Here is a 22,995-nt window from a genome sequence, read left to right as displayed (position 1 = left end):
AAGAGTGATGGAAAGATCCATTGCCAGTTATCTCTAATGTTTTACAGCAAGAGTGCTGGGGGCAATTACTTATTCACTTACTGCAGGTTGATTTGGATATTTCTTCTTGCCTTCAGAAATAGAATCCTGATTAGTAAACTGCACTTATTGCATACTCTGGTTATCTCTGTCTGAGATGTAAATTAGTTTGATGTGAAAATCAAAAACAGACCAAATCTGTAAAGGGGGGAATACTTTTTGAAAGCACTGCTGTTTTGTGTGTTTCAGGGTTACTTGATGCAGCGTATCCACAGCAGTCCTGAGATCCAGAGCAACGTGTCGCTGGGCAATGGTCGCCTCGACAACACGGCTCTGACCAAGCTGATCAGCCACTTGAAGAGCCTGAGCAAAGGCTCGTACCTCTACCTGAAACTGACTCTTGACCTGATTGAAGGAGGTTACCTTGTTCTGAAGAGCTCTAGCTTCAAGGTGAGGACAGAGAACAAAATAAAGTGGCTTTGCAAAGAAATCGCTGAGAATGCAGAACGCTGTGAGGTAGATGATCATCCGTGTTTTTGCAGGTGGTTCCGGTGAGTCTAGCAGAAGTGTACCTGCTGCAGCTTAACATGCGGTTCCCCACCCAGTCGTCCTTCCAAAGAGTGCTGCCTCTGCTCAATGTTACCGTGGCCTCACTCCACCCACTGACCGACCAGCAGGTATGCGCCAGCTTTTACTGTTTCTAAAAACCAAATGCTTGGGCCATCTTAGTGAGCCTTTAACGTCTGGGTTCCCTGTTTTCCCAGCTGTTTGAGGTGGTGAACGCAGGTTGTCTCAGTGGAGAAACAATGCAGAGGGTGGAGTTTATGCAGCGCATGGAGCAGCTCTCGTCTTTCCTGCTGCAGCGGAGCGACGGCAGCAGGATGCTTAACCACTCCTCCTTCAGGGAGTGGCTGGTGTGGCGGGAGGAGGGGCAGGATGACCGCTTCCTCTGTGACCCGAGGTAGGCTGAGACAAAGCTGGAAGCAAGGAGTCACAAAGCTTTAGTGTGCATGCTAAAGAAAATGAATAAAACCTGCCAAGTATCTCAAATAATTGCCATACGTAAAATTATACTTTAACACCTCAACATTTTTATCTGTTTAAATGTTTTTTTAACAGGGTGATAAAATTCACACCAGAGTTTCGCAACAGCCCAAATAATCCACACATACTAAGGAATCAAAGCAAATTGTGCTATGAGTGAAAAACATTAATTACACATTATAAATGTGCAAAAAAAAAAAGGTCTAGAAAGCACACGTAGCTGCTATCACATCTGTTTTTAAGTTTTCATCTGTTTTCCTCTTTGAAAGTAGAACAGCAAGAAGTGACTTGACCAGCTTACCTTGTTGTGGTTTCTCATGGCGCCTGGTGTTTATGGTTTAATTTGATACCATGATTGGCTAAAACCAACCTTTAGCGGGCGGGCACTAGATGTCACTTCGCCCAATCAGTTCTAAAAGTTCTGCTGAATGTCCCTCAGTTCCCCAAATGGATTCAATAGGAGCAGTCCTAGACGGATAATGGGCAGAACGTAGCATGCCACTCATTATCAATCAGGCTGGTCAGGGTAGCACGACTAGTAAAAGGGAAACATAATAATGGCAAGGCCTACAACTGCATTTCTAAACTTCCTGCGTACAAATTTGTGACGCCTGGAGCCAAAATTTCATTGTATACCAGCCAAGGCGGAGGAATAAAAGGAATATATTTAAAAGAGTTGTCCCATTGAAGACTTTTAAACTCAGAAAGACTTTTTGGTCATTCAGCTCAACATTCACAGTGTACATTTGAGCGAAATTTCACTGCAAGGCTGCAAGTAAAAACAGAAGACAAACGAGAAAACATTATGAATATAAATAGTTGTCATTTGTCATGAGTGTAGCAGGAAACCAAAAATACACTTTACAGAAAAGTTATGTGTGGGACAATATGAATAGTGCAGACATATGTAGCAGCAAATATTTGAAAAGGCTATAGCATGTAGTAATAACCCAATGCAAGGTGCTCTGTTTAAATGATTGTAATTCTAACTGAACCAGTTAGTCTTGTGACAAAATGTTTAAACGTTTTGAAAAGCTTGCTTTAATCATTTCAATGGGAGGAAACAAATAAAGTAATTGAAAAAGATCTAGAAGCGGAATTCATTTATATAAAGTCCTGAAAGAGTTGAACGGTTTTATATGAAGCGGCGCAAGGATTATGATCATAGTTGGAGTCCCAAAATAAGAATCAGATTTTTGCCATGCCAAGGTGGTTCTCAAAGGAAGTGGAAGATCTTTGATCATGTTAGATTATCAGTTGTGCACCAATGTAAGCACGCTGCGGTCAGATTGCCAAAGCACTTAGTTATCAGAAAAGTCAGCGTCGTATTGCTCTTTGGGTTGTGGGGTTTTTAGGGCATATTTGGTAGAGGTCGGCCTCAGGAAGGAGGATAAGCGTTTCCTCTGATCCATCTGTCCTTCTGCTTGTAGAAGTGGACACACCCTGCTGGCCTTCTGGCTCTGCAGACAGGAGGGAAAGCTGAGCCGACAGCAGACGCTGGAGCTGGGACATCACATTCTGAAGGCTCACATCTACAAGGTCTGCCTTTGACACAGAAACAAATCCTGTTTTTCATCCTTTCGCTTTTTGTCTCTCAAAACCTAAACCCAAATGTTATTGCTTGATATCTATTCCTTTATTTTATCCTAATTCTCCGTAATTCTAACCATTACTCAATCTTCTGACCATGCATCGAGGGGTCATGTTTTGGGCTTTTACTCTTAAGATTAAGTATAAATAAGTGCACTGAGTACTTAATATACTACACCGAGTATGGACACATTTCAGAGATGTTTTTGTGAAAACACCAAGAAAACAAAATCTTGCTAAGATTCTGAAGCCTTCCAGATGGAAGGCTTTTAAAGTCACATATTACACTAATCCTAACACCCTTAACTACATAATCTGAAAGTTCATTACAGTTACCGCTGCAGGCTGAGATCAGACTAGTATTATGTGACAAATTGAAATTTCCACTGCCTGTGTTGGCAAAAACAACAGTCAGCCGTACTTTCAGTCCTGCTGTAAAGAACTCCCATGTATTTCATATCTAACGCAGAGATGGGAGACTCTAGTCTCAGACGTTGACCCTAGTCCCTTTTAACTAGCAAAAAACAGGCTGGACTTAGACCAGCGATCTAAAGACTAGAGAAAGGGTCACCAACCTTCATTGGTGTTGTGTCATATGAAGGGCTACCAGGACTGACCTTTGAACTAAAAGAGTCAGAGTTCACCTTAACTTACTGTAAAATAAACACATTTTTCATGCTAGATATTGTCATTTTAAAATCTATATACATACAAATGTGAATAAACAGTAAGAGTAATGGAATAAAATAAAGTTTTAGATGGAGCACACTGGTGGATTGGACTTTTTTTAGAACAGGCTCCTGGGCGCCACATGTGGTCCCTGGTGGCTCCTTTGTGCCCGCGGGCCCCATATTGGTGTCCCCTGTACCAGAGAATACGCTGCATGAGTAATCTGGATCTCAGGTGATCAGGGTCAAGATTAAGCGGGTATATAAAACACAGACCGCTGCTCTGAGTGATGGTGGTTATGTTTTGTGAAAGTGTGCCTTTGACTGGTTAGCCAGGAGTGTTTGCCGTCTGTGGAAGAAATAACAACAAATACAAACTCAAGATATTTTTTATCTCATAAGAATGAGATTCAAATGATTTCAAAGTTCAAATGAATTATTTGAAAAATGCAGTCTGGAAGAACATGGAATACTAAATGTAAAATGTGTAGTATCCCTAATTGTCAACATTGCCCGTGTTCTGCTCTCTTCCAGGGTTTGAGTAAGAAGCTCGGGGTTTCCTCCTCTGTTCTTCAGGGGCTGTGGATGTCATATAGCACAGGAAGCCTTTGTCCTGTTCTTTCCTCCCTGCGCAACCTCTACACCCCCAATATCAAGGTAGCATAAAAGACTCTCAGCTGCGTTTGTCTGCGTCTGTGGTGATGGACCGTTAGCTGAAGCTTTTTCTCTGTACCTGTCCAGGTGAGCAGGCTCCTGATTATGGGTGGAGCTGATGTGGATTATCGAACCGCTGTCCTCAACGGCGCCCCCTTATTGTGTGTCCATGCTCACCTTGGCCACAAGGATGCAGTGGCACTGCTCCTCGACCACAGAGCTCAGGTGATGGTTTTTCTTTTTCAGTCGTGTCTACCTGAGATGATGGTGATGAACCAAAAGACTTTAACCAACCACGAGGCCTGTGTGTTTTTAGGTGGATGCTAAGTCACATGATGGTCTGACTGCTCTGGGATTTGCTGCTGCAGCAGGTCACTTGGACATTGTCACCATGCTGAGTCAACACAAGGCCAAGGTAGCTGTTGGAAATTTATGATTAAGCAAAGAATGAACAGAAAACAAGTTCTATCCTTTTTTTTTTATAGATGTAAAGTATTTATTTTCAGAAATAGATACTGGTACTGCTCTAAGCCTCGTGCTCCCTGTGCTCTTAGGTCGGCCACGTGGACACCTCGGGTCGGTGCGTTCTGGTCCTGGCAGCCCAGCATGGTCACCTCGAGGTGCTGCGCTTCCTGCTGAAGAGCGCTGATTGGAACTGCACTTCCTGCTGCAGCCAGAGGGGGGCGAGCAGGAGCCAGGCTGTGCAACAGGCTCTGATCGCAGCAGCCAACATGGGCCATGCAGAGGTGAAAAACACGACGAACAGAGCGTGTGTGGCACTTGTATATGTGCTGTAGGCATACTGAAGGCAGCATATGTTTTATGTAGATGGTGTCATATCTACTGGATCTTCCCGAGGAAGACGAGGAAGAGGAGCAGAGACCTGAGATTAACTTGTACGACTGTCTGTGGGGAGAGACAGGTATGAGTCAACGGATGTCGTCTGAATGACGTTACACACTGTGACCAGGCTCTTAGTAAAACACAGCTTCTAAAGAAACGCTCTCATTCATACTGACACTTTTCATGTTTACACTTTTCTTGAAATCTTATGTGATCGACCAACAGTCACATTAAGCTCAGCTCATGGTGGAACTGTGTGCAGCAGCACATTTAAGATGCACAATCAGATTAAACAACCTGCCACGTCATTCTTTACTTATTCAACTATGTTAACTGAGCTGCACTCTGTACACTCTCCAGCCACTTTTTAGATTATTAGTATCGGGTTGGACCCCCTTTAAGCTTCAGATCTACATTAATTCTCAACAAGGTGTCAAGAGGAGCACTCGTTGACTTTGGCCCATATTGACATGAAAGCACCTCACAGCTGCCACAGATCGACCTCCCATCAGTGATGTGAATCTCCTGTTCTACCACATCCCAAAGCAGCACTGCTGGGTTTCCATCCGGTGACAGTTGAGGCCATTGGAGTTCATTGAACTGGTTGTCGTGTTGAAGAACCCACTATCAGATGATTTAGGCTATGCAGTGCTGGAAGTAGCCACCGGAGGATGGTTACAGTGGGGTCATAAAGTGATGAACATAATCAGTGAGAAAACTTTAAATTTTCCTCCGCGGGCACTAAGGGCTCTGAAGTATGCCAAGAAGACATTGACCACAAGATTATACTAACACCACCACCCTGAGCTAACCTTGCAGAAGGGATTCAGACTTTCATGTAATTTATGCCAAATTCTGACTCCATTTGAATTTTTCCATCCAAACATCAGACTAATAGCAACCGGTAATCTCTCATTGTCAAATGTTGGGGAGCTTTTTGTGAAGGGTGAGCCCTGATCAACAAGCATGCCATGTGTAAAGACCCTTAAATATTCCCCTTTTCACCCATTCTGAAGCGTAAGCAGGCTGTCTGCACGATATCTAGATACATAAACACTGTTGATGTCACCGTATCATTGGCTGATTCTCTGCGTTATCAACCGGCGTAACCCATCAAGAATTGAGTTGAAAGCAAGTGAAGCTGAGGGGGTGTGCCAAATCCATGTGGGAAAAAGCTCTGAACTCAGACGTGGTGTTTAATTCTTGTTCTGTGTGGTTAAAACAGTCGTGTGTGTGTGTGTGTGTGTGTGTGTGTGTGTGTGTGTGTGTGTGTGTGTGTGTGTGTGTGTGTGTGTGTGTGTGTGTGTGTGTGTGTATCAGCTCTGACAGCCGCAGCAGGACACGGGCAGCTTGCCGTCAGCAGGCTGCTGCTGGATCAGGGAGCTGCCCCTGAGCAAGGCAACAGGCAGGGCATCACTCCGCTCTTCAGCGCGGTGAGACGGGGACACTGCCAGGTAAAACGCGCTCACAGAGTCGGCAGGCCCGTCTAACCCTACAGGCGACTGAGTCTCTCTGCTCTCTCTCCTCCGGCCGTTCGTCCATCAGGTGGTGGAGATGCTGCTGAGCCACGGGGTCGAGGTGAACCGTGTGGACCAGCAGGGTAGAACGGCTCTGATGACGGCGGCCTCAGAAGGACACATTGCCACCGCCCAGCTTCTGTTGGATCACGGTAACATCAGACTTATCTATCAGTACAAGGTTGACATACAGGGCCTTTGCAAAGTATTCCCACCCCTTCAACCTTCTTACATGTTGTCACTGTTTTCATAATTGTCCTACTACAAATATAAGGCAAAAATCTGTGAATGGAATCTTTCATTCACTCCCATTTAAACCTTAACAGCCCTTCAATAAAAACGAATGCAGCCAGTTGTCTTAAAAAGTCATTTATTTTGGGAATCCAGCAGTGTGTCGTTTAACCTCAGTGTTAATCCAGTTTTTCAGTGAAGACCCCAAAGGGTTGTTGAGAACATTAGAGGAAAGAAAGACCAAGGAGCAGGGCAGACAGGTCAGGGAGTATCTTAAGGCGAAGTTGATGCCTAACACAAAATGTTAACTCTTTACACTCCATCACCTAAAGGTGGAAAGAGGAGGACATGGCCCTCCACCTATCCCAGGCTGGGAAAGGAGAGCGTTAACCGTAGAAGCAGCCAAGCAGGGCCATGCTAACACATTCTTAACATTCATGATTAAGAATGGCCAAACAAAAATCCTGATCTGAACCTGATTGAGAATCTGTACCAAGATTCGATTATTAATGTTCAAAAACGTTCCGCATCCAATCTGACTGAGATTGAGTTATTATAAAAAGAAAAATGGCTTAAAGTATTAGGTCAGGGAAGCTGAACGCAAATGCAACACATAGCTGGTATAAACTTTCCATCACGTTACAGTAATACCCGACTAGAGGCCTGTCACACCAAATCCCAGTAAAACAGGTCAGGATTTGACTTTGAATGATGAATTTAAAAAAAGAGCTCAAAGGACGTGAATACTTTGGCATGGCACCTTATACTAGCACAAGGTTGAAGGTGAGAATCATGACATGATTAAAATACATCTAAAGGCCGCTACATGCTCTACGAGAAACGACAGAGCTGTTCTCACTCCCGCGGCGAATGTCATTTTATTCTCTCAGCCCTGTCCTGGAGGGTCTACTGGTCTCCACACAACGTCTGGGCAGAACATTTTACTCAAAGGCGGTCCAACTGCTTTGCTGTGATTGGCCAGGATTTAGATGGCCGTGTTCAGGTTGGAGAAGCGGAAATGTCTCCCACATCTGTGGAACTGCAGTCCCGCAGTTAAACTCTGGTCGTTTAAGTCGGACATGCTGACTCCGCTCACTTGTGGCGTTTTTTCAATAAATGATCCAAGCGGGGCTGCACCGCACGTCACCATTGTTCTTTACAAATACCAGCAGAGCACACCGGGAGCTATGGTGAGAGCCAAAAAGAGCCAAAAAGATATTTTTTCATGCACTGCAAAAACAAAACTAAAAATAAGTCAAATCTTCTTGAAATTGGTGGATTTATCTTTGATTTTAGCAGGTAAATAAGATAATTTGCCAATGGAATAAGAGTTTTACACTTAAAATAGGAACAACTCATCTCTATCATCTTATTTCAAATGCAGTATATCTAATTATCTTATTTTAGAGGTGAAAATACTCACTCCATTGGCAGATCATCTTATTTACCTGCTAAAATCAAGGATAAATGCACTAATTTCAAGAAAATTTGACTTGTTTTTAGTTCCGTTTTTGCAGTGTGTTCTTCCCACACCGACTACGAAACAAAAACTCTTTGTTCTCGTGGAGTACGTAAGAATCTTTAGACCTTAAACATCCTGTTTGACGCGGTGAAATGAATCCAGCGACGACGTTCCGTCTTCACGTGAGAGAACTTCTCTGTCTCTGTTTCCAGGAGCCTCTCTGGACCAGACGGACAGGGAAGGCTTGACGGCGCTGAGCTGGGCCTGCCTCAAAGGCCAGTTCCCGTTAGTCAGGGAGCTGGTGGAGCGAGGGGCAGCCACCACTCACGCTGACCGCAGCAGCCGCACGCCTCTGGACCTGGCCGCCTTCAGTGGAGACCCTGAAGTGGTTAGTCACACAGATACAGACGCCATGCCGTATGATCAGAAACCGCGTCCTTGTTGCTGCTGTCCCCGTCCTACGAAGCTTAACAGAAGACGGTGGGAAGAAATTAAATTGGTTTGCTGTGGCTGGAATATTTAGTGAGCACTACTGCTTGGAACGTTAAAACTGTTTGTGGCTCAGTTATAGATCTTATGATTACTTTTTGTTGTACTTCTTTGGGTTTGTAAATCAAGTTTTAGTTTATCCTACGTGTCTGTGCTGCTGTAGGTGCAGTACCTGGTGGACCATGGAGCGCTGGTGGAGCACATGGACTGCAGCGGGATGCGCCCTCTGGACCGAGCGGTCGGCTGCAGGAACACCTCGGCGGTCATCGCTCTTCTCAAGAAGGGGGCCAAGATCGGTGGGAACATGACTCAGTATCTTTCACATCCTCGCGATTTCCCCACGCTATCATAGGGGAACCGAACAGATGCCGTCACAATTCCACAACGTGAAGTTTCACCATCAGAGCAGACGGTTGTTCACTAATGTTCTCCAGCAAAGCCGGGCCTTATTTATGGGGAGACATTTTATTTAGGGGTGTCAGATTAAAAGGGGCACAGCTTTGTTCTTCAAAAATCCTGTTTTAATTTCCTTCCACTTAGCACCAGTGAATTGCTAGTTTCTTCGTCTTCCACGGCAGACCCTCCAGTGGCAATGGATTTTATTTGGGGGTATCAGAGTAAAAATGGAGACAAATGCATGCCAGAATTTTTTGATTTTCTTATGTAAAAAACATTTATCATTTTCTTTCCACTTCACAATTATACAAAAGTTTGTGTTGGTCAAACATAGAGAAAACCTAGTAAATACTTATAAAATAAAAAATAATATAATAGTTACATCGTCACAATATGGCAGAGAAATCAGGGGCTATTTTTTTTTACCAGGAACTGTGCATGTCCACATGTTTCTGCTATCCATTCCATAGCACGGCAAAAAAAAATTTCCACCTTCAACAGTCTAAATGTTAAGATATACTGTATGTTTTAAGATATAAAAAAAAAAAAAAAAAAAAAAAAAAAAGATATACTGTATGTTTAATGATTTGATGTCTGAATGTGTGCTTAGGACCAGCGACCTGGGCCATGGCGACCTCTAAGCCAGACATTTTAATGGTACTGCTCAGTAAAATGATCCAAGAAGGAGACAAGCTGTACAAGGTAATTTCCACCACCAAAGCCCCACTGAATGACACGCACAGCTACTCATACTTAGGCGTCTGTATTTCTAGCAAGGAAAGGTGAGGGAAGCTGCACAGTCCTATCAGTCGGCTCTGCAGAAGTTTCCTGGAGACGAGCTAAAGACCTTCAAACAGCTCAGAGTGTGCGTGCTGCTCAACCTGTCCCGCTGCCGCCGCAAGATGAATGTAAGTGTCCGCCTCCAGCGACGCATAGAAACCTTCCTCTGTGTCATTTTCCTAACTGTCCGGGAAAAGTGCTTCATTTTCTGACTTTCTGGAAAATATCAGAAACCTTTGGCCATGACTGTCTTGTGATATTCATCATTTAGTCAAGTCAGGTTTATTTGTGTAGCACATTTCAGCAGCATCATAAAAACATAAGTAACATCATAAACACATCCAAACGCTCACCGGCTGTGAGACCAGTAACAACCATTACATTTTATCAAGAGGAAAACATCAATAAATTAGACTTTTATCATCACGTTACGTTTTTCAGGATCTCAGTTTGCTAAGTTTGCAGTGCCTTAAAGGTGTATACACGTCTCACATTTTTGGAAATGTCTTTTCATGAAGCTTTGACACTTTGATACAATGTAGAATAGTCAGTGTGGAGCTTGTATACCGGTTTAAACCAGTTCCGTGAAAATAACCCCCCCTCCAGCCGTACCAACGCATCCACCCTGCAGGATTACACACAAGTGTAATGGGACTGTTTACAACAATTAAAGTAATGGCCGCACACCCGTCACACTGGTGAGGAATGTAATGGTAGAAAACCCCGTAAAGTGTTGTGCAGACCTTTATTTAAGATTTAATACAGCTTATAAGCATGAACACCACTGCGGTTTGGAATGCTTATGATAAACCCTATCTATGATTAAAGTCTGACATGGAGTGAAATTGAACATCTGAGAGGAATTATCATGCAGTTTGGCTGCAGCTCACCACTTTACCATCTGCCTGGTCATTTTCCCCAGTCTCCAAAATGAGCGTACGCCTGGGTTAGAGTTACCGTGAGGACCTGTTTCATATCTGAGCTTAAGGCTTTCCCTGGCAAGGTGGGGTTTATTTGCCCTCCTGGGTCTTCAGGGGGTCTCCTCTGAGTGGGGCGTGTCTGGAAGACCTCAAAGGGAGGCGCCTAGGGAGCAACCTCATCATATGCCCAAACCACCTCAACACCTTTTTGTTTTCAAATTAAACAAATGTTGTTAAATCAAATGTATATCAATATGTGGTTTTAGAGGTCCATAAAACCAATGAACGTGTAATGATACGAGGGAAACTGAGTTTAGCTTCATGGAAGTAGGAACAAATTCTGTAAATCGGGTCCTATAACAGCTAAAGACCTTTAGCTGGATTACTTTAGAGATGTCTAAAAGCAAAAACAAGAAAAGAATGAAGTTCTCTTTAGCAGACCCAAGAGCTGGTGTTTAGAGCAGAAGAATTTCCTTAAACCCAAAATAACTTTAAGATCAAAAACTTTTATTATTAAAATGAAAACAAGAAACATGAATATTGATATGAATCTAAATATACCCAAAAATCCCATCCAAAACCGTGTTTGTTTGTAACGACTTGTTGCTTTCATTTCTCGCAAAGTATAACTCTTTATTTTACTTCAAGAAAAACCTCTCTTGACAGTTTCTTTTCTTTTTTTTTGTTTTTACAAATCTTCGTTCATTATTTGTGTTTCTGTGTGTGTTTGTGTGACAGGACTTCAGCCTTGCTGAGGAATTTGCTACAAAGGCTCTGGAGCTGAAATCCAAATCCTACGAGGCGTTTTATGCCCGAGCGCGAGCTAAACGAAGCCGCAGGTATCTGTTCCATCATAACAAAGCACAGCTTGATTGTAGTTGACTCAGAAATGTCTCATTACATTAGACTGAGGTAGGAAACACTGTTATGGGCTATATGTCAAGTTAGCAGATCAGAGTCCATGAATGTGCTCTTATGTATTTTCTTTCATTCACCTGTTTGTCATTTTAGCCTTTGGATAAAAATGTTATGTGTGTTCAGACATTTTAAACCAATGGACCACAGAAATGACAATTTTTTAGGATTTGGACCTAAGTCACATGTGAGAGCCAAGAAAAAAACTATTCTACATTTGATTAACTCCAGACGATCCTAAGTGATATAATTATAAGGTTTTTGCTTTTCTTTTTGTATGTTTTTACTTTTTGTTGCTTTACAGACATTTACATGTGTTCACATGCGTCTCTTTTCACCCCTTCTTTTAAAATACAGAACAACAAAAAAACAACAACACAGAAACATTAAAGAAAAAGTGTTCATATGCGTCCTTCATACTGCGGACTGTGTTTGATTTTTTATTGCTGCGCTATTGTGTAGTTGTACACATCACCATTCAGGGTTAAAGTCCTCGTATGTGTACACACACCTGGCAGGTCAAACTGATTCTGAACATTAGGATTTCTCAGAGATGTACATGTGAAGTTCAGAAAGAGACGTCTATAACACTGAATGATGTTTCTTCCTGCATGCTTGACTCATATGATTCTTTGAGGTTTACACACTGCAAAAATGTAACTAAAAACAAGTGACATTTTCTTGAAATGAGTGTATTTGTCAATGACTTGAGCCGTTAAATACGATAATCTGCCAATGGAATGAGTAGTTTGACCCCTGAAATAACATAATTAGATGTACTGCACTTGATATAAGATGATGGAGATGAGTTGTTCCTATTTTAATTGCAAAAATCTTATTCCATTGGCACATGATCTTATTTACCTGCTCGAATCAAGGACAAATACACTAATTTTAAGAAAGTTTTTGCTTATTTTTAGATGCAGTTTTGCAGTGCAAATGTTTATTCAACATCATCATTCATTGCAATTCCTGATTTGAGATACTCACTACCCCCACGCTTTGTTCTTTTCATGTATGCTGGTCTCTCTATCAGATAAAGTTGTTGGCATTTGCGCCAGACTTGGTGTGCATGTTCTTTTCCATATATAGGCAATTGGCCTATATCTATAGTTATGCAATCTGGTGTAAAAAAAACGACAATTTCTTTCTCAAGTTATTTAACAAACATCTGAATCAAGCAGACATTTCCTGTTAAAGTATCCGGTTGTTTTACTCCATTTTGAGCAATTTGCTGTATGGCTACATTTGTATGGAAATTAAATAAAAACAAAGAACTGAAGTTTGAAGTGAGAAGAGACTTAGACCTGAAGCAGTAGAAGACACATGCCACGATATGAAGACATGTAAAGTGCTAAATCCTCTACTCTGTCTGATAGAGAACATTATCCTTAGCTTAATAAAACCTTCAGATGTTTCAGACCACTTGCAGGAACAAATTCAAGAATTTAAAGCAGAAAAAAAAAACAAAGCAGAAGAAGAAGAAGAAAAATCTCAAAGAGAAATCTTAATGAGAAACCCCAGTAAAGCAGAGCGCAATGTCCAGAAATGAGAGTTTTTAATGTGCTGACATGCAAACTCCTTCCAGTTCTTACATTCATTTGAATTAATACAGGAGGATTAACTTTACGTTACAAGTCCATCCATCCATATTCTATGGGCTGGGTGAACAGGCTTGACAGAGGTATCTGGCACTTCTGAAACATCTTTCTTTGGAGATCTGTAATCAGGTCTTTTATTGCCCCTCTATGGGCTGGCAAGATAAAAACAAGAGGATAAAAGCCTAAAGGTTTAGGAGAAACAGGGGGAATTTACCGTTTTTGTGAAAAGAGCTGTATTAAAGAGCTGGATATAACATTGCTTTCTGTTTCTTTGCTGTTTTTTTTAAAATGCTCCTTTTTTCTTGGTGGGCTTTCAGACAGTTCCATGCTGCACTGGAGGACCTGATTGAAGCCAGCCGCCTGTGTCCATCCAACCGGGAGATCCAGCGCCTGCTGTCTAGGGTGAAAGAAGAATGTCGACAAGTTGCACAGCAACAAGACCCCACACCTTCCTCTGTTTACCAACACCAGGTGGCGATGTCCATCATCGAAGCCAGGTGCAGGGATACTGACTGTGTGCAGGTGCAGGACAGGGAAGGCTTTAACAGGGAAGATGAGGAAGAGGAGCAAGAAAACGATGGGGATGACAGGGAAGATGAACACTTGTCCTCTCTTCATCATCCTCAAGCAGTTCAAAGTCTCAACGCCCATTGCTACTCCGGAGTGAAATCGCCATCTTCTCTCTCCCCCACTCACATGCATCAGCGCCTCTCTAGTCCCACCCATTCAGCGGACCACTCTTACCCCAGTCATTCTGTGCCTCCTCCCACCTCCCCCTCCCATCCGCATGTTAATGCTCCTTCATCACCGCTGCAGCATCCGCAGAGAGCGTTTGAAAGCGGAGGACAGTACTACCTTCAAACTGTCTCAGCCCTTAGCCCAGCAGACCAGAATCAGGGTGGGCAGCAGAACTATCCTGGGTCCAGTCAGAGATCCCTGCAGAAGCACAGCCCTACCCAAGGGCAATGGCTCCAGAATACCAAGGCTGAGGTTATCAGAAGCGGTCAGCCCAGCTCCCCAGCCCACTCCGGTATGGTTTTGGGGAGTTCTGCCTACTCCCAGTTTGCCCATCTTCCTGAAGAGTTGGCAGAGTTGGGGGAAGGCTTTTACCCAAACCAGTTTGATATCAGGCATGGCCCAAAGGTCCGTGGTGGGTTTGGCTCCGGAGCTTCATATGCTTTTGATCACTTGGATGTTGAACCTATGTGCCAGACCCGATCAACACCTGCCTACGGCAGAGGCACAGGACCGGACAGAATGGGAGGAAATGTTTTTAGTCAATCTCGACAGTTCAGCCGCAACCAATCCAAAGCAGCTTACTACCCACTGGAAGTTACAGAGACAGCAATGGGGCCTCAACCATCGCAAGACTTTCAGTACCACCACCAGGGTGGGCTTCGTCGCCCTCTTAGTGCCCACCCAGCTTCCACCTCCGCTCCTCCCAGGTCTCTTGTACACTCCCAGAGTGTAAACATGCGCTTTTCGTCTAGCATCGGAAGTGGGCTGCAACCTAATCAATGCCAAGGCTTCAGAACCTCAGCCTCCGCCCAGCAGATGGATCTACCTTCAGAATCCATGGGAGGTGTTTATGGTTGTCACGATGACCTTTTTCTTAATTCCTCTCCGCAGTCAGAGATGTGCATGGGCGGAGGAGGGACCTATCCTGGGGAGGCAGGACGCTCATCCAGGAACACACCTTTCATGGGAATAACAGACAAAACGGTTCGGGTGCACCAGCAGTATCAGCAGCAGGCTCCTTCCAGTTCAGCATCCTGCCTCAGCCCCTCTCGCTCGTGGGTCGTATCTTCTGTGGACACTGTTGTCACCTCACCCAGCAAAAGCCCTGCCAACCACGGAGCCCTCACTCCTGAAATGCCTTCGTCCATCGCCTACTACAACCGTAGCAACAACAATGGCCACCTCCTCCACGACAACCAAGTGGACTTCTGCGAGGTGGTTCCCGGTAACAGCCGATGGGGTGACGGTTCTGGCCAAGTTACTGGTCAGAACCCCTCGTATGTAGATGTGAAGGTTGCCAGAACACTGCCGGTTGTCCAAAGCTGCTCTGACAGGTCGACGGAAAGGAGGACGGTACCTACCTCTCCTGTCAAACCAAAAAGACCCTTTGTTGAGTCAAACGTGTAAAGAACATCAAACGAAAGAGGTCAAAAGGAACTCATCGACAATTCTAAGATCGACTGTGGCTGGGGAAATTGCTTAAAACAAACTCGTTCCTACAGCAACCGAAAAGTTAAATGCACAATTATATCAAATGGCACTCACTTACAGATTTTGGTTGAAAAGGACTTCACCTAACTGGACAGTTGCCAGTACTCAGCAAGATACAGGAAGTGACTAACGTAATCTGTAATCTCTTTGAAGAAATGTATAACTCATTGCTGCATTGAAGTGCTACATGCAATATCAGTTTTTAACTGACCAGCGCACACTGCACTCATTTACTCTGGCCATGAAGTCAGGCAACAAAGAACATTTTACCTGACGGGGTTTTTTTCAGCCAGAGCGAGGAAACAATTACTGCGGGAAGAGGACTAATAGAAATAAAACTTCTCAATCATCTCTTGGCATCAAAAGCACAAAAGGGAGGAGGACCATTCTGTGAAATGGAAACAACTGCAAAAAAACAAATGATTCTCTTTTTTTATTCATTTTTCATTTTACTGCTTTTTAGAACAAAATAGTGCAAGTTTGGAGGGGAAAATTCAGTAAAGTAAATAAAGCACCACTGTTACCTTTTCTTTCTGCGATGCCTTTACTGACGACTCTCCCATCATGCGTGACCTTCTTAGATGTTATAAAAGAGGGATTTGAGCGGTAAAAGTTGGGCCAGTCAGTTGTTGGTCAGGATCACAGAACCAAAGCCATAAATAGAAAGCAGAACAGTACATTCAATTATTCATTACTGCTGTGCTGTGAATAAAAAGGGTTATATTTATCATCTCTTTTACGTAATTTATGTCTGTATTTAACTGTACAAATATTTCCTTTTGAAACTGAACATTCCTTTTAGTTTTTGCCTTTACGTTTTAATTTCTGTGGAGTTTTAATCATATAAAAAATTTGTCTTTTCTGTTACCTGATTAAATTTGTACCTTTAAGTCATTTTGTTTCTACTTATTGTAAAAAAAAAATTTTAAGGAATCTGTTGAAACAATTTTCAGCTTGATGTGCCCAGACTGGAAACTCAAAAACCTTTTTTTTTTTTCTTCTGCTGACGTATTGTCGGTGCTACTACATTGCACTGACAACCGCACTCTTCAGTGTGGAAGTTGTTACTGAGTCATGAACACCCAACGTTAGCTATCTTTAGCCTCATTAAGGTGTTTAAAAACAAAGATGTTGGAAGGACAGAGATGTAAGAAGGTGGTCCGTTTTATTCTTTTGTTCGAACATGCTGGATATGGAAACGCTGGCGAAGAAAGGATCGTCATTCTCTTGGGACTGCTGTTTTAGCAATGCTTGCTCTGCTAACTACACTTGAGTTGTAAAAATAAGACATTAAGCTCTATAATAATTTTCTTTGTGAAGAGAAAATATTTTTATTCTGTTCTTAAATCTTTCTATATTATGTTTTTTTTTTTAAGAGAAACCGCTGTTGCCGGGCCAAGGCTTTGCTAAAACTACAGATCAACTTACAACCCGCACATCTCTATGTTGTTGTTAACATTATTTAAATTACAGGCCCTTGAAATGCTAAGAAGCCCCAAAATGGCTGTCCAACTAAGAGTGAGCCATGCTCCAGTCTGGTAAAGTTTTTATGCACAACCATCCTGTAACTTTTCAGAAAATCCTGAACCCACATCAACTCCAGCAAAGGAATTACATCTTTCTATATCAAAGCAGCAACTTGGCAGCCATAAAGGGAGAACACTGAATACAATACAATACACTTTTTGACTTCTTTGCTTTGTTTTTAGTTGTCCCTTTGCATGTTTGCCTTAAATGCAATTTTGTTTTGAGGGCACATAAATATTTTATGTAAAAAAACAACTGAAACAGAATTGAAAGAGTATTTTGTACTCTCAATGTCCTACAATGTGTGTTTCTCCCTTTATGGCCACAGAGGTGCTCCGTATGTGTCTAACCTCTACCTCAGTTTGAACTGCTAAGAAATGGAAGAAAAAAAAGATGTTTTATCTATTAGCAATATTGTTATAGGAGGAAGTGTTTTAGCATATTGTCATTTCTGGGAAAAGTTGGACTGAGCTGTAATTTTTTCCACACGTAGCATTATGATGCGGACACAAACTTCTCATTCCTGTCTCTGTTTTGGATGACTTTGTGATGTTGCCCAGTAAACGTTGCTGACATCTCTCTCATTGTGATGGATCTTTGAAAACTGCCCCAAATACTTCATACCCCTCAGGAGCTCCCACCGTTTTCACAGTGCAGCTGCTGCAAACGGACAGCAATTCTGTCCAGCTGGAATACTACCACTCATTATTAGTGAGCGAATATTAAAGACCGGTCTGAAATGGGGGGCAAAAACAGTGATACCACATGGAAACAGTTTGTTGTATTGTATCATTGTGTCTTCAAATGTCAGAACAGTTTGTGATGCTGTAACATGAAGGACTGTAGTGCCACCTGGTGGGTGGCCTGATCAGCACCTGTGAGCTGTAGCCCTGTAAGATATTTAAACGCCTGGACTGTCACCACTGTAGAGAAGAACATTATCAGACATGAATGTGTTCTCGTGGGATATTTACCAAGAGGAATAAAGCTGAGCAACAGACATGTGAAAGCCTGTCTCTGTTTTTGAGTGGGACGTTACTCCTTCAAAAGTGCATTCACTAAATTATCACTGTCATAGTTAGCAAATGCTAAAATATGCTGAGTAAAAATGTTTAATAGTTACATATTTGGGATCTTAAAAAAAGAGTCTAATAGCAGTTCTTAATCCGGTGGCTGAGATGCTTTGTTCTGCTGACTGTCAGTGTTGAAACGTTAAGGTCATATTCACACTCTGAATTCTGCATTCAGGCTTTAATCTGTACATACTCTCCATCACTAAGATTTGCTTAAATGTCTTAGAAACCACGTTTTCCGAATCCATCAATGAGGTTCTGGTGTCATGAGGTCTTGATGAAAACACACCGGTTTCAGGAACCAATTTACTGTGTTTGTTATTATTAAATGAAGTTCAGTCAGAGACAATGAATCTAAAATAATTCAAGGATGGGGTGTGAGCATCAGTGGTGTAAGGTGGGGATTATGTTGGAAGTTTGGAGGTTGATGTTAAGGAGGTGAGTTTCCTGATGAGCTTCCAGATGCAGGAGAGAAGTACAAGAACCAGTTCTGTTCTATCCTACCCGAGCGGAGCCCCATACTCGGTTCCAGGCAGGGCCGGATTTAGGAGGATGGGGGCCCCTGGGCTGGAGTCAGGATGGGGGCCCCTGGGCTAGAGTCTATATATATATATTAGGGCTGGGCAACGATTAAAATATTTAATCGCGATTAATCGCCCTGATTAATCGCGATTAATCGCATTGTATTTACAAACTCCAAGAATGAATTCAAAAGTAGTGTAAAGAGCACTTTTATTTTAATGTTCTGCTGCCATATGAACAAAAGTGTTGTAACATTTGTAGCACTTATTTTATACTGGATATTTTCAACCCATCTATTGAATTTAGTGCACTAGTTGATCTTTTCTTCATAAGAGAACAGCAAGCACTGCAGCCAAAATATGGCCTTTTTTGACCTGCTGTATATTAGCCAGTCCCTAAGCTTGATGTATCATGAAACTGTTGACCTTTTGGGTTTTGTGGTTTTTATTTTATTATTACAATTAAATAATAATAATAATAATAATAATAATAATAATAATAATGTTATGTTCAGTGTTTTTTCGCTAATCCACCTCTTATATATTTCAATCCTTATGTGATTTTGTCTGTGTTGTGTGCGCCTGCCTGTTGCTTTAATCCTATAAATTTCCCCGTCGTGGGATAAAAAAAGGATTAGCTAATGTTATCTTATCTTAAATAACACTTTTTAATATATGTACTGGGTTCTTTCAAGGTCTTAATTACATGTTATGTGTGGGCTCCAGTAACATCCATCCATCCATCCATCCATCCATCCATCCATCCATCCACTGATCTACCTGGATGTTCCCTGGAGGACTGAAACGCCTCAGTCAGAGACGTCTGTGGGTCTGTCGGGGCAGTGAGAGAAGTTTCGTCTCCTCTCTCCGTTTCTGGGGCTCGACGTTTTCATGTTTTTTCGCTGCTGCGGTCTCTCTCAGCTGTTTGTTTGTCAAGTTTGTGTGAGAGCTGAGTGGGCGGGCCAGGCTGAGCCTGCGTGCTGATTGGCTGGCGCCGCTGAGCCATGTACGAGAGGGGAGGGGGAGAGTGCTGCCGTGTGCCTGCTGACTGACACTGACTGAAAGCATGTGAGCAACATGCGTTAATGCGCGATAAAATAAATATCGCCGTTAATAGTCTAATGAATTAACGCGGAATTAACGCGTTAACTTGCCCAGCCCTTATATATATATATATATATATATATATATATATATATATATATATATATATATATATATATATGCCCTCTGAAGGATTTTTTACCGCCCCCGGTTCTCAATAAAAGCAGAGGTGGGTGCAAATGAACAATTTTCATCTTCTAGTCCAAGGTTTTTACAGAGAACATCTTGAAAAATATGAAGAACAAAATACAGATTTCAATTTATTAATGACACTTTTGCATTCAACTTCTTTGTAGGAACTCGAACCACAAACACAACCTACGCAAACCAAATAAGAAAACAATACTCAACCCTGAAAAGTTTGAAACTTTGAGCCTGTCTTATAATGCAGACATGCACAATCTTTGTTTTGTATCTACACTCATTTAAATTTTTACTTTCATTTAGCAGATAAACTTTAAAAAAGACCAAGTTTATTTTCAAAATTATTTTACAGCCCCAAAGTTGTTTTAACATAATATTAACCCTCATGTCAAAAAGTTTGGACACCACTGCCCTAACCAGTAACACCAAGCCCTTTCAGTAATGAGTGAAAGGGTTATCAGACAGTCTGATATGAAATTTGAAAAGTTGCCCACTTTTCTGGATTTTTTTGCTGGAGGTTTCCCTTGACGCTCCTCCTCCCCAATGCGTAAGATGCGTCAAAAGTGGACCAATAACAAGCAAGCATTCAAGACGGACGTTTGCCAGAACAAATGGCGTTCCGCGAGCGAGTTGACCTTTTGGGTTTTGTGGTTTTTATTTTATTATTACAATTAAATAATAATAATAATAATAATAATAATAATAATAATAATAATGTTATGTTCAGTGTTTTTTCGCTAATCCACCTCTTATATATTTCAATCCTTATGTGATTTTGTCTGTGTTGTGTGCGCCTGCCTGTTGCTTTAATCCTATAAATTTCCCCGTCGTGGGATAAAAAAAGGATTAGCTAATGTTATCTTATCTTAAATAACACTTTTTAATATATGTACTGGGTTCTTTCAAGGTCTTAATTACATGTTATGTGTGGGCTCCAGTAACATCCATCCATCCATCCATCCATCCATCCATCCATCCATCCATCCATCCACTGATCTACCTGGATGTTCCCTGGAGGACTGAAACGCCTCAGTCAGAGACGTCTGTGGGTCTGTCGGGGCAGTGAGAGAAGTTTCGTCTCCTCTCTCCGTTTCTGGGGCTCGACGTTTTCATGTTTTTTCGCTGCTGCGGTCTCTCTCAGCTGTTTGTTTGTCAAGTTTGTGTGAGAGCTGAGTGGGCGGGCCAGGCTGAGCCTGCGTGCTGATTGGCTGGCGCCGCTGAGCCATGTACGAGAGGGGAGGGGGAGAGTGCTGCCGTGTGCCTGCTGACTGACACTGACTGAAAGCATGTGAGCAACATGCGTTAATGCGCGATAAAATAAATATCGCCGTTAATAGTCTAATGAATTAACGCGGAATTAACGCGTTAACTTGCCCAGCCCTTATATATATATATATATATATATATATATATATATATATATATATATATATATATATATATATATATATATATATATATATATATATGCCCTCTGAAGGATTTTTTACCGCCCCCGGTTCTCAATAAAAGCAGAGGTGGGTGCAAATGAACAATTTTCATCTTCTAGTCCAAGGTTTTTACAGAGAACATCTTGAAAAATATGAAGAACAAAATACAGATTTCAATTTATTAATGACACTTTTGCATTCAACTTCTTTGTAGGAACTCGAACCACAAACACAACCTACGCAAACCAAATAAGAAAACAATACTCAACCCTGAAAAGTTTGAAACTTTGAGCCTGTCTTATAATGCAGACATGCACAATCTTTGTTTTGTATCTACACTCATTTAAATTTTTACTTTCATTTAGCAGATAAACTTTAAAAAAGACCAAGTTTATTTTCAAAATTATTTTACAGCCCCAAAGTTGTTTTAACATAATATTAACCCTCATGTCAAAAAGTTTGGACACCACTGCCCTAACCAGTAACACCAAGCCCTTTCAGTAATGAGTGAAAGGGTTATCAGACAGTCTGATATGAAATTTGAAAAGTTGCCCACTTTTCTGGATTTTTTTGCTGGAGGTTTCCCTTGACGCTCCTCCTCCCCAATGCGTAAGATGCGTCAAAAGTGGACCAATAACAAGCAAGCATTCAAGACGGACGTTTGCCAGAACAAATGGCGTTCCGCGAGCGAGTTATTTTTATAACGTGACGTCATATAACGTTGTACAGGTAGGGCAAATAGGCGTTTTCCTCCACTCTTTCGTTGTACGTTACCCTAAGTTTTACTCAGTAAAACTACTGCTTTTTCTAAGTCTAAGATGTCTCCTAACCATGGTTTTTAAATGTTGTTGTTATGGAACGTGTAACAGCGACTCGAGGTACGCTGATAGGCCGCATATGAAGGATGTTAAAAGCCGCAAGCGGCGTTGATCGGCCCTCGCAGCCAATCGCCGCTGCGGTGCCGGCCGGCGGGCGGGGTTTGCGCACCGCCGGCCGGCCGGCGGGCGGGGTTTGCGCACCGCCGGCCGGCGAGGATCGCGCACCGCCGGCCGGCTAGGATCGCGCACCGCCGGCCAGCGAGCGGGCGGGGTTTGAGTAGCCAAGCGCCGCTGCGGTGCCAGCTGGCGGGCACTATCCATTCACAAAAATAAAAAACATCCTTCGGGGCCCCCGAAATGCCGGGGCCCCGGGCTGCAGCCCCGGTAAGCCCCTGCTAAAATCCGGCCCAGGTTCCAGGTACTGGAACTCTGAGTTTGAGGCCCGACCGACATCATGTGACAGTCTGGAGATGCCGTGGAAAACGTTCTGCTGCCTGCAATATTCTCCAACATGACTGGGTTGGCAGTGGGTCAGTAATGGTGTGGTGTGGCATTTCTTTGAGGGGCCGCAGAGCCCCCCATGTGCTCACCAGAGGTAGTCTGACTGCTATTAGGTACAGAGATGAGATCCTCAGATCCATTGAGAGACCATATGCTGGTGCGGTTGGCTCTGGGCTCCTCTTAATGCATGACAATGCTAGACCTCATGAGGCTGGAGTGTGTCAGCAGTTCCTGCAAAACGAAGGCATTGATGATATGGACCGACCTGTTCCCCAGACCTGAATCCTATTGAGCACATCGGGGACATCATGTCTCGCTCCAATACCACGTTGCACCACAGACTGTCCAGGAGGTGGCAGATGTGTTAGTCCAGGTGTGGGAGGAGATACCTCAGGAGACCATCAACTACCTCATCAGGAGAATGCCCAGGCATTGTAGGGAGGTCATATAGGCACTTGGAGGCCACACATGCTACTGAGCCTCATTTTGACTTGTTTTAAGGACATTACATCAACGTTGG

At 42.7% G+C, this 22,995-nt stretch overlaps 1 protein-coding gene across 3 annotated transcripts in view; it reads left to right on the top strand.

Moving 5' to 3' along the window:
* tanc2a (tetratricopeptide repeat, ankyrin repeat and coiled-coil containing 2a) overlaps nucleotides 1–17,884 on the top strand; it is a 67,074-nt gene extending 49,190 nt beyond the window's left edge. For all 3 annotated transcript variants that reach the window (XM_021315747.2, XM_021315744.2, XM_021315742.2), the window contains 17 exons: nucleotides 268–468; nucleotides 561–695; nucleotides 783–979; nucleotides 2,493–2,601; nucleotides 3,855–3,977; nucleotides 4,062–4,199; nucleotides 4,291–4,389; nucleotides 4,529–4,720; nucleotides 4,803–4,896; nucleotides 6,138–6,271; nucleotides 6,363–6,486; nucleotides 8,240–8,415; nucleotides 8,680–8,812; nucleotides 9,523–9,614; nucleotides 9,686–9,820; nucleotides 11,351–11,451; nucleotides 13,446–17,884. In XM_021315747.2, coding sequence (XP_021171422.2) covers nucleotides 268–468; nucleotides 561–695; nucleotides 783–979; nucleotides 2,493–2,601; nucleotides 3,855–3,977; nucleotides 4,062–4,199; nucleotides 4,291–4,389; nucleotides 4,529–4,720; nucleotides 4,803–4,896; nucleotides 6,138–6,271; nucleotides 6,363–6,486; nucleotides 8,240–8,415; nucleotides 8,680–8,812; nucleotides 9,523–9,614; nucleotides 9,686–9,820; nucleotides 11,351–11,451; nucleotides 13,446–15,273 — 4,011 coding nt within the window. In that variant the 3' untranslated portion in view covers nucleotides 15,274–17,884. The remainder of the gene's footprint in view (nucleotides 1–267; nucleotides 469–560; nucleotides 696–782; nucleotides 980–2,492; nucleotides 2,602–3,854; nucleotides 3,978–4,061; nucleotides 4,200–4,290; nucleotides 4,390–4,528; nucleotides 4,721–4,802; nucleotides 4,897–6,137; nucleotides 6,272–6,362; nucleotides 6,487–8,239; nucleotides 8,416–8,679; nucleotides 8,813–9,522; nucleotides 9,615–9,685; nucleotides 9,821–11,350; nucleotides 11,452–13,445) is intronic.
* Nucleotides 17,885–22,995: the final 5,111 nt, after the last annotated feature.

The sequence above is a fragment of the Fundulus heteroclitus genome, chromosome 16 (genome assembly GCF_011125445.2).
Source record: "Fundulus heteroclitus isolate FHET01 chromosome 16, MU-UCD_Fhet_4.1, whole genome shotgun sequence".
Taxonomy (NCBI): domain Eukaryota; kingdom Metazoa; phylum Chordata; class Actinopteri; order Cyprinodontiformes; family Fundulidae; genus Fundulus; species Fundulus heteroclitus.
The sequence above is the reverse complement of the archived record's forward strand: the minus strand, read 5'-3'. Positions and strand labels throughout refer to the sequence as shown.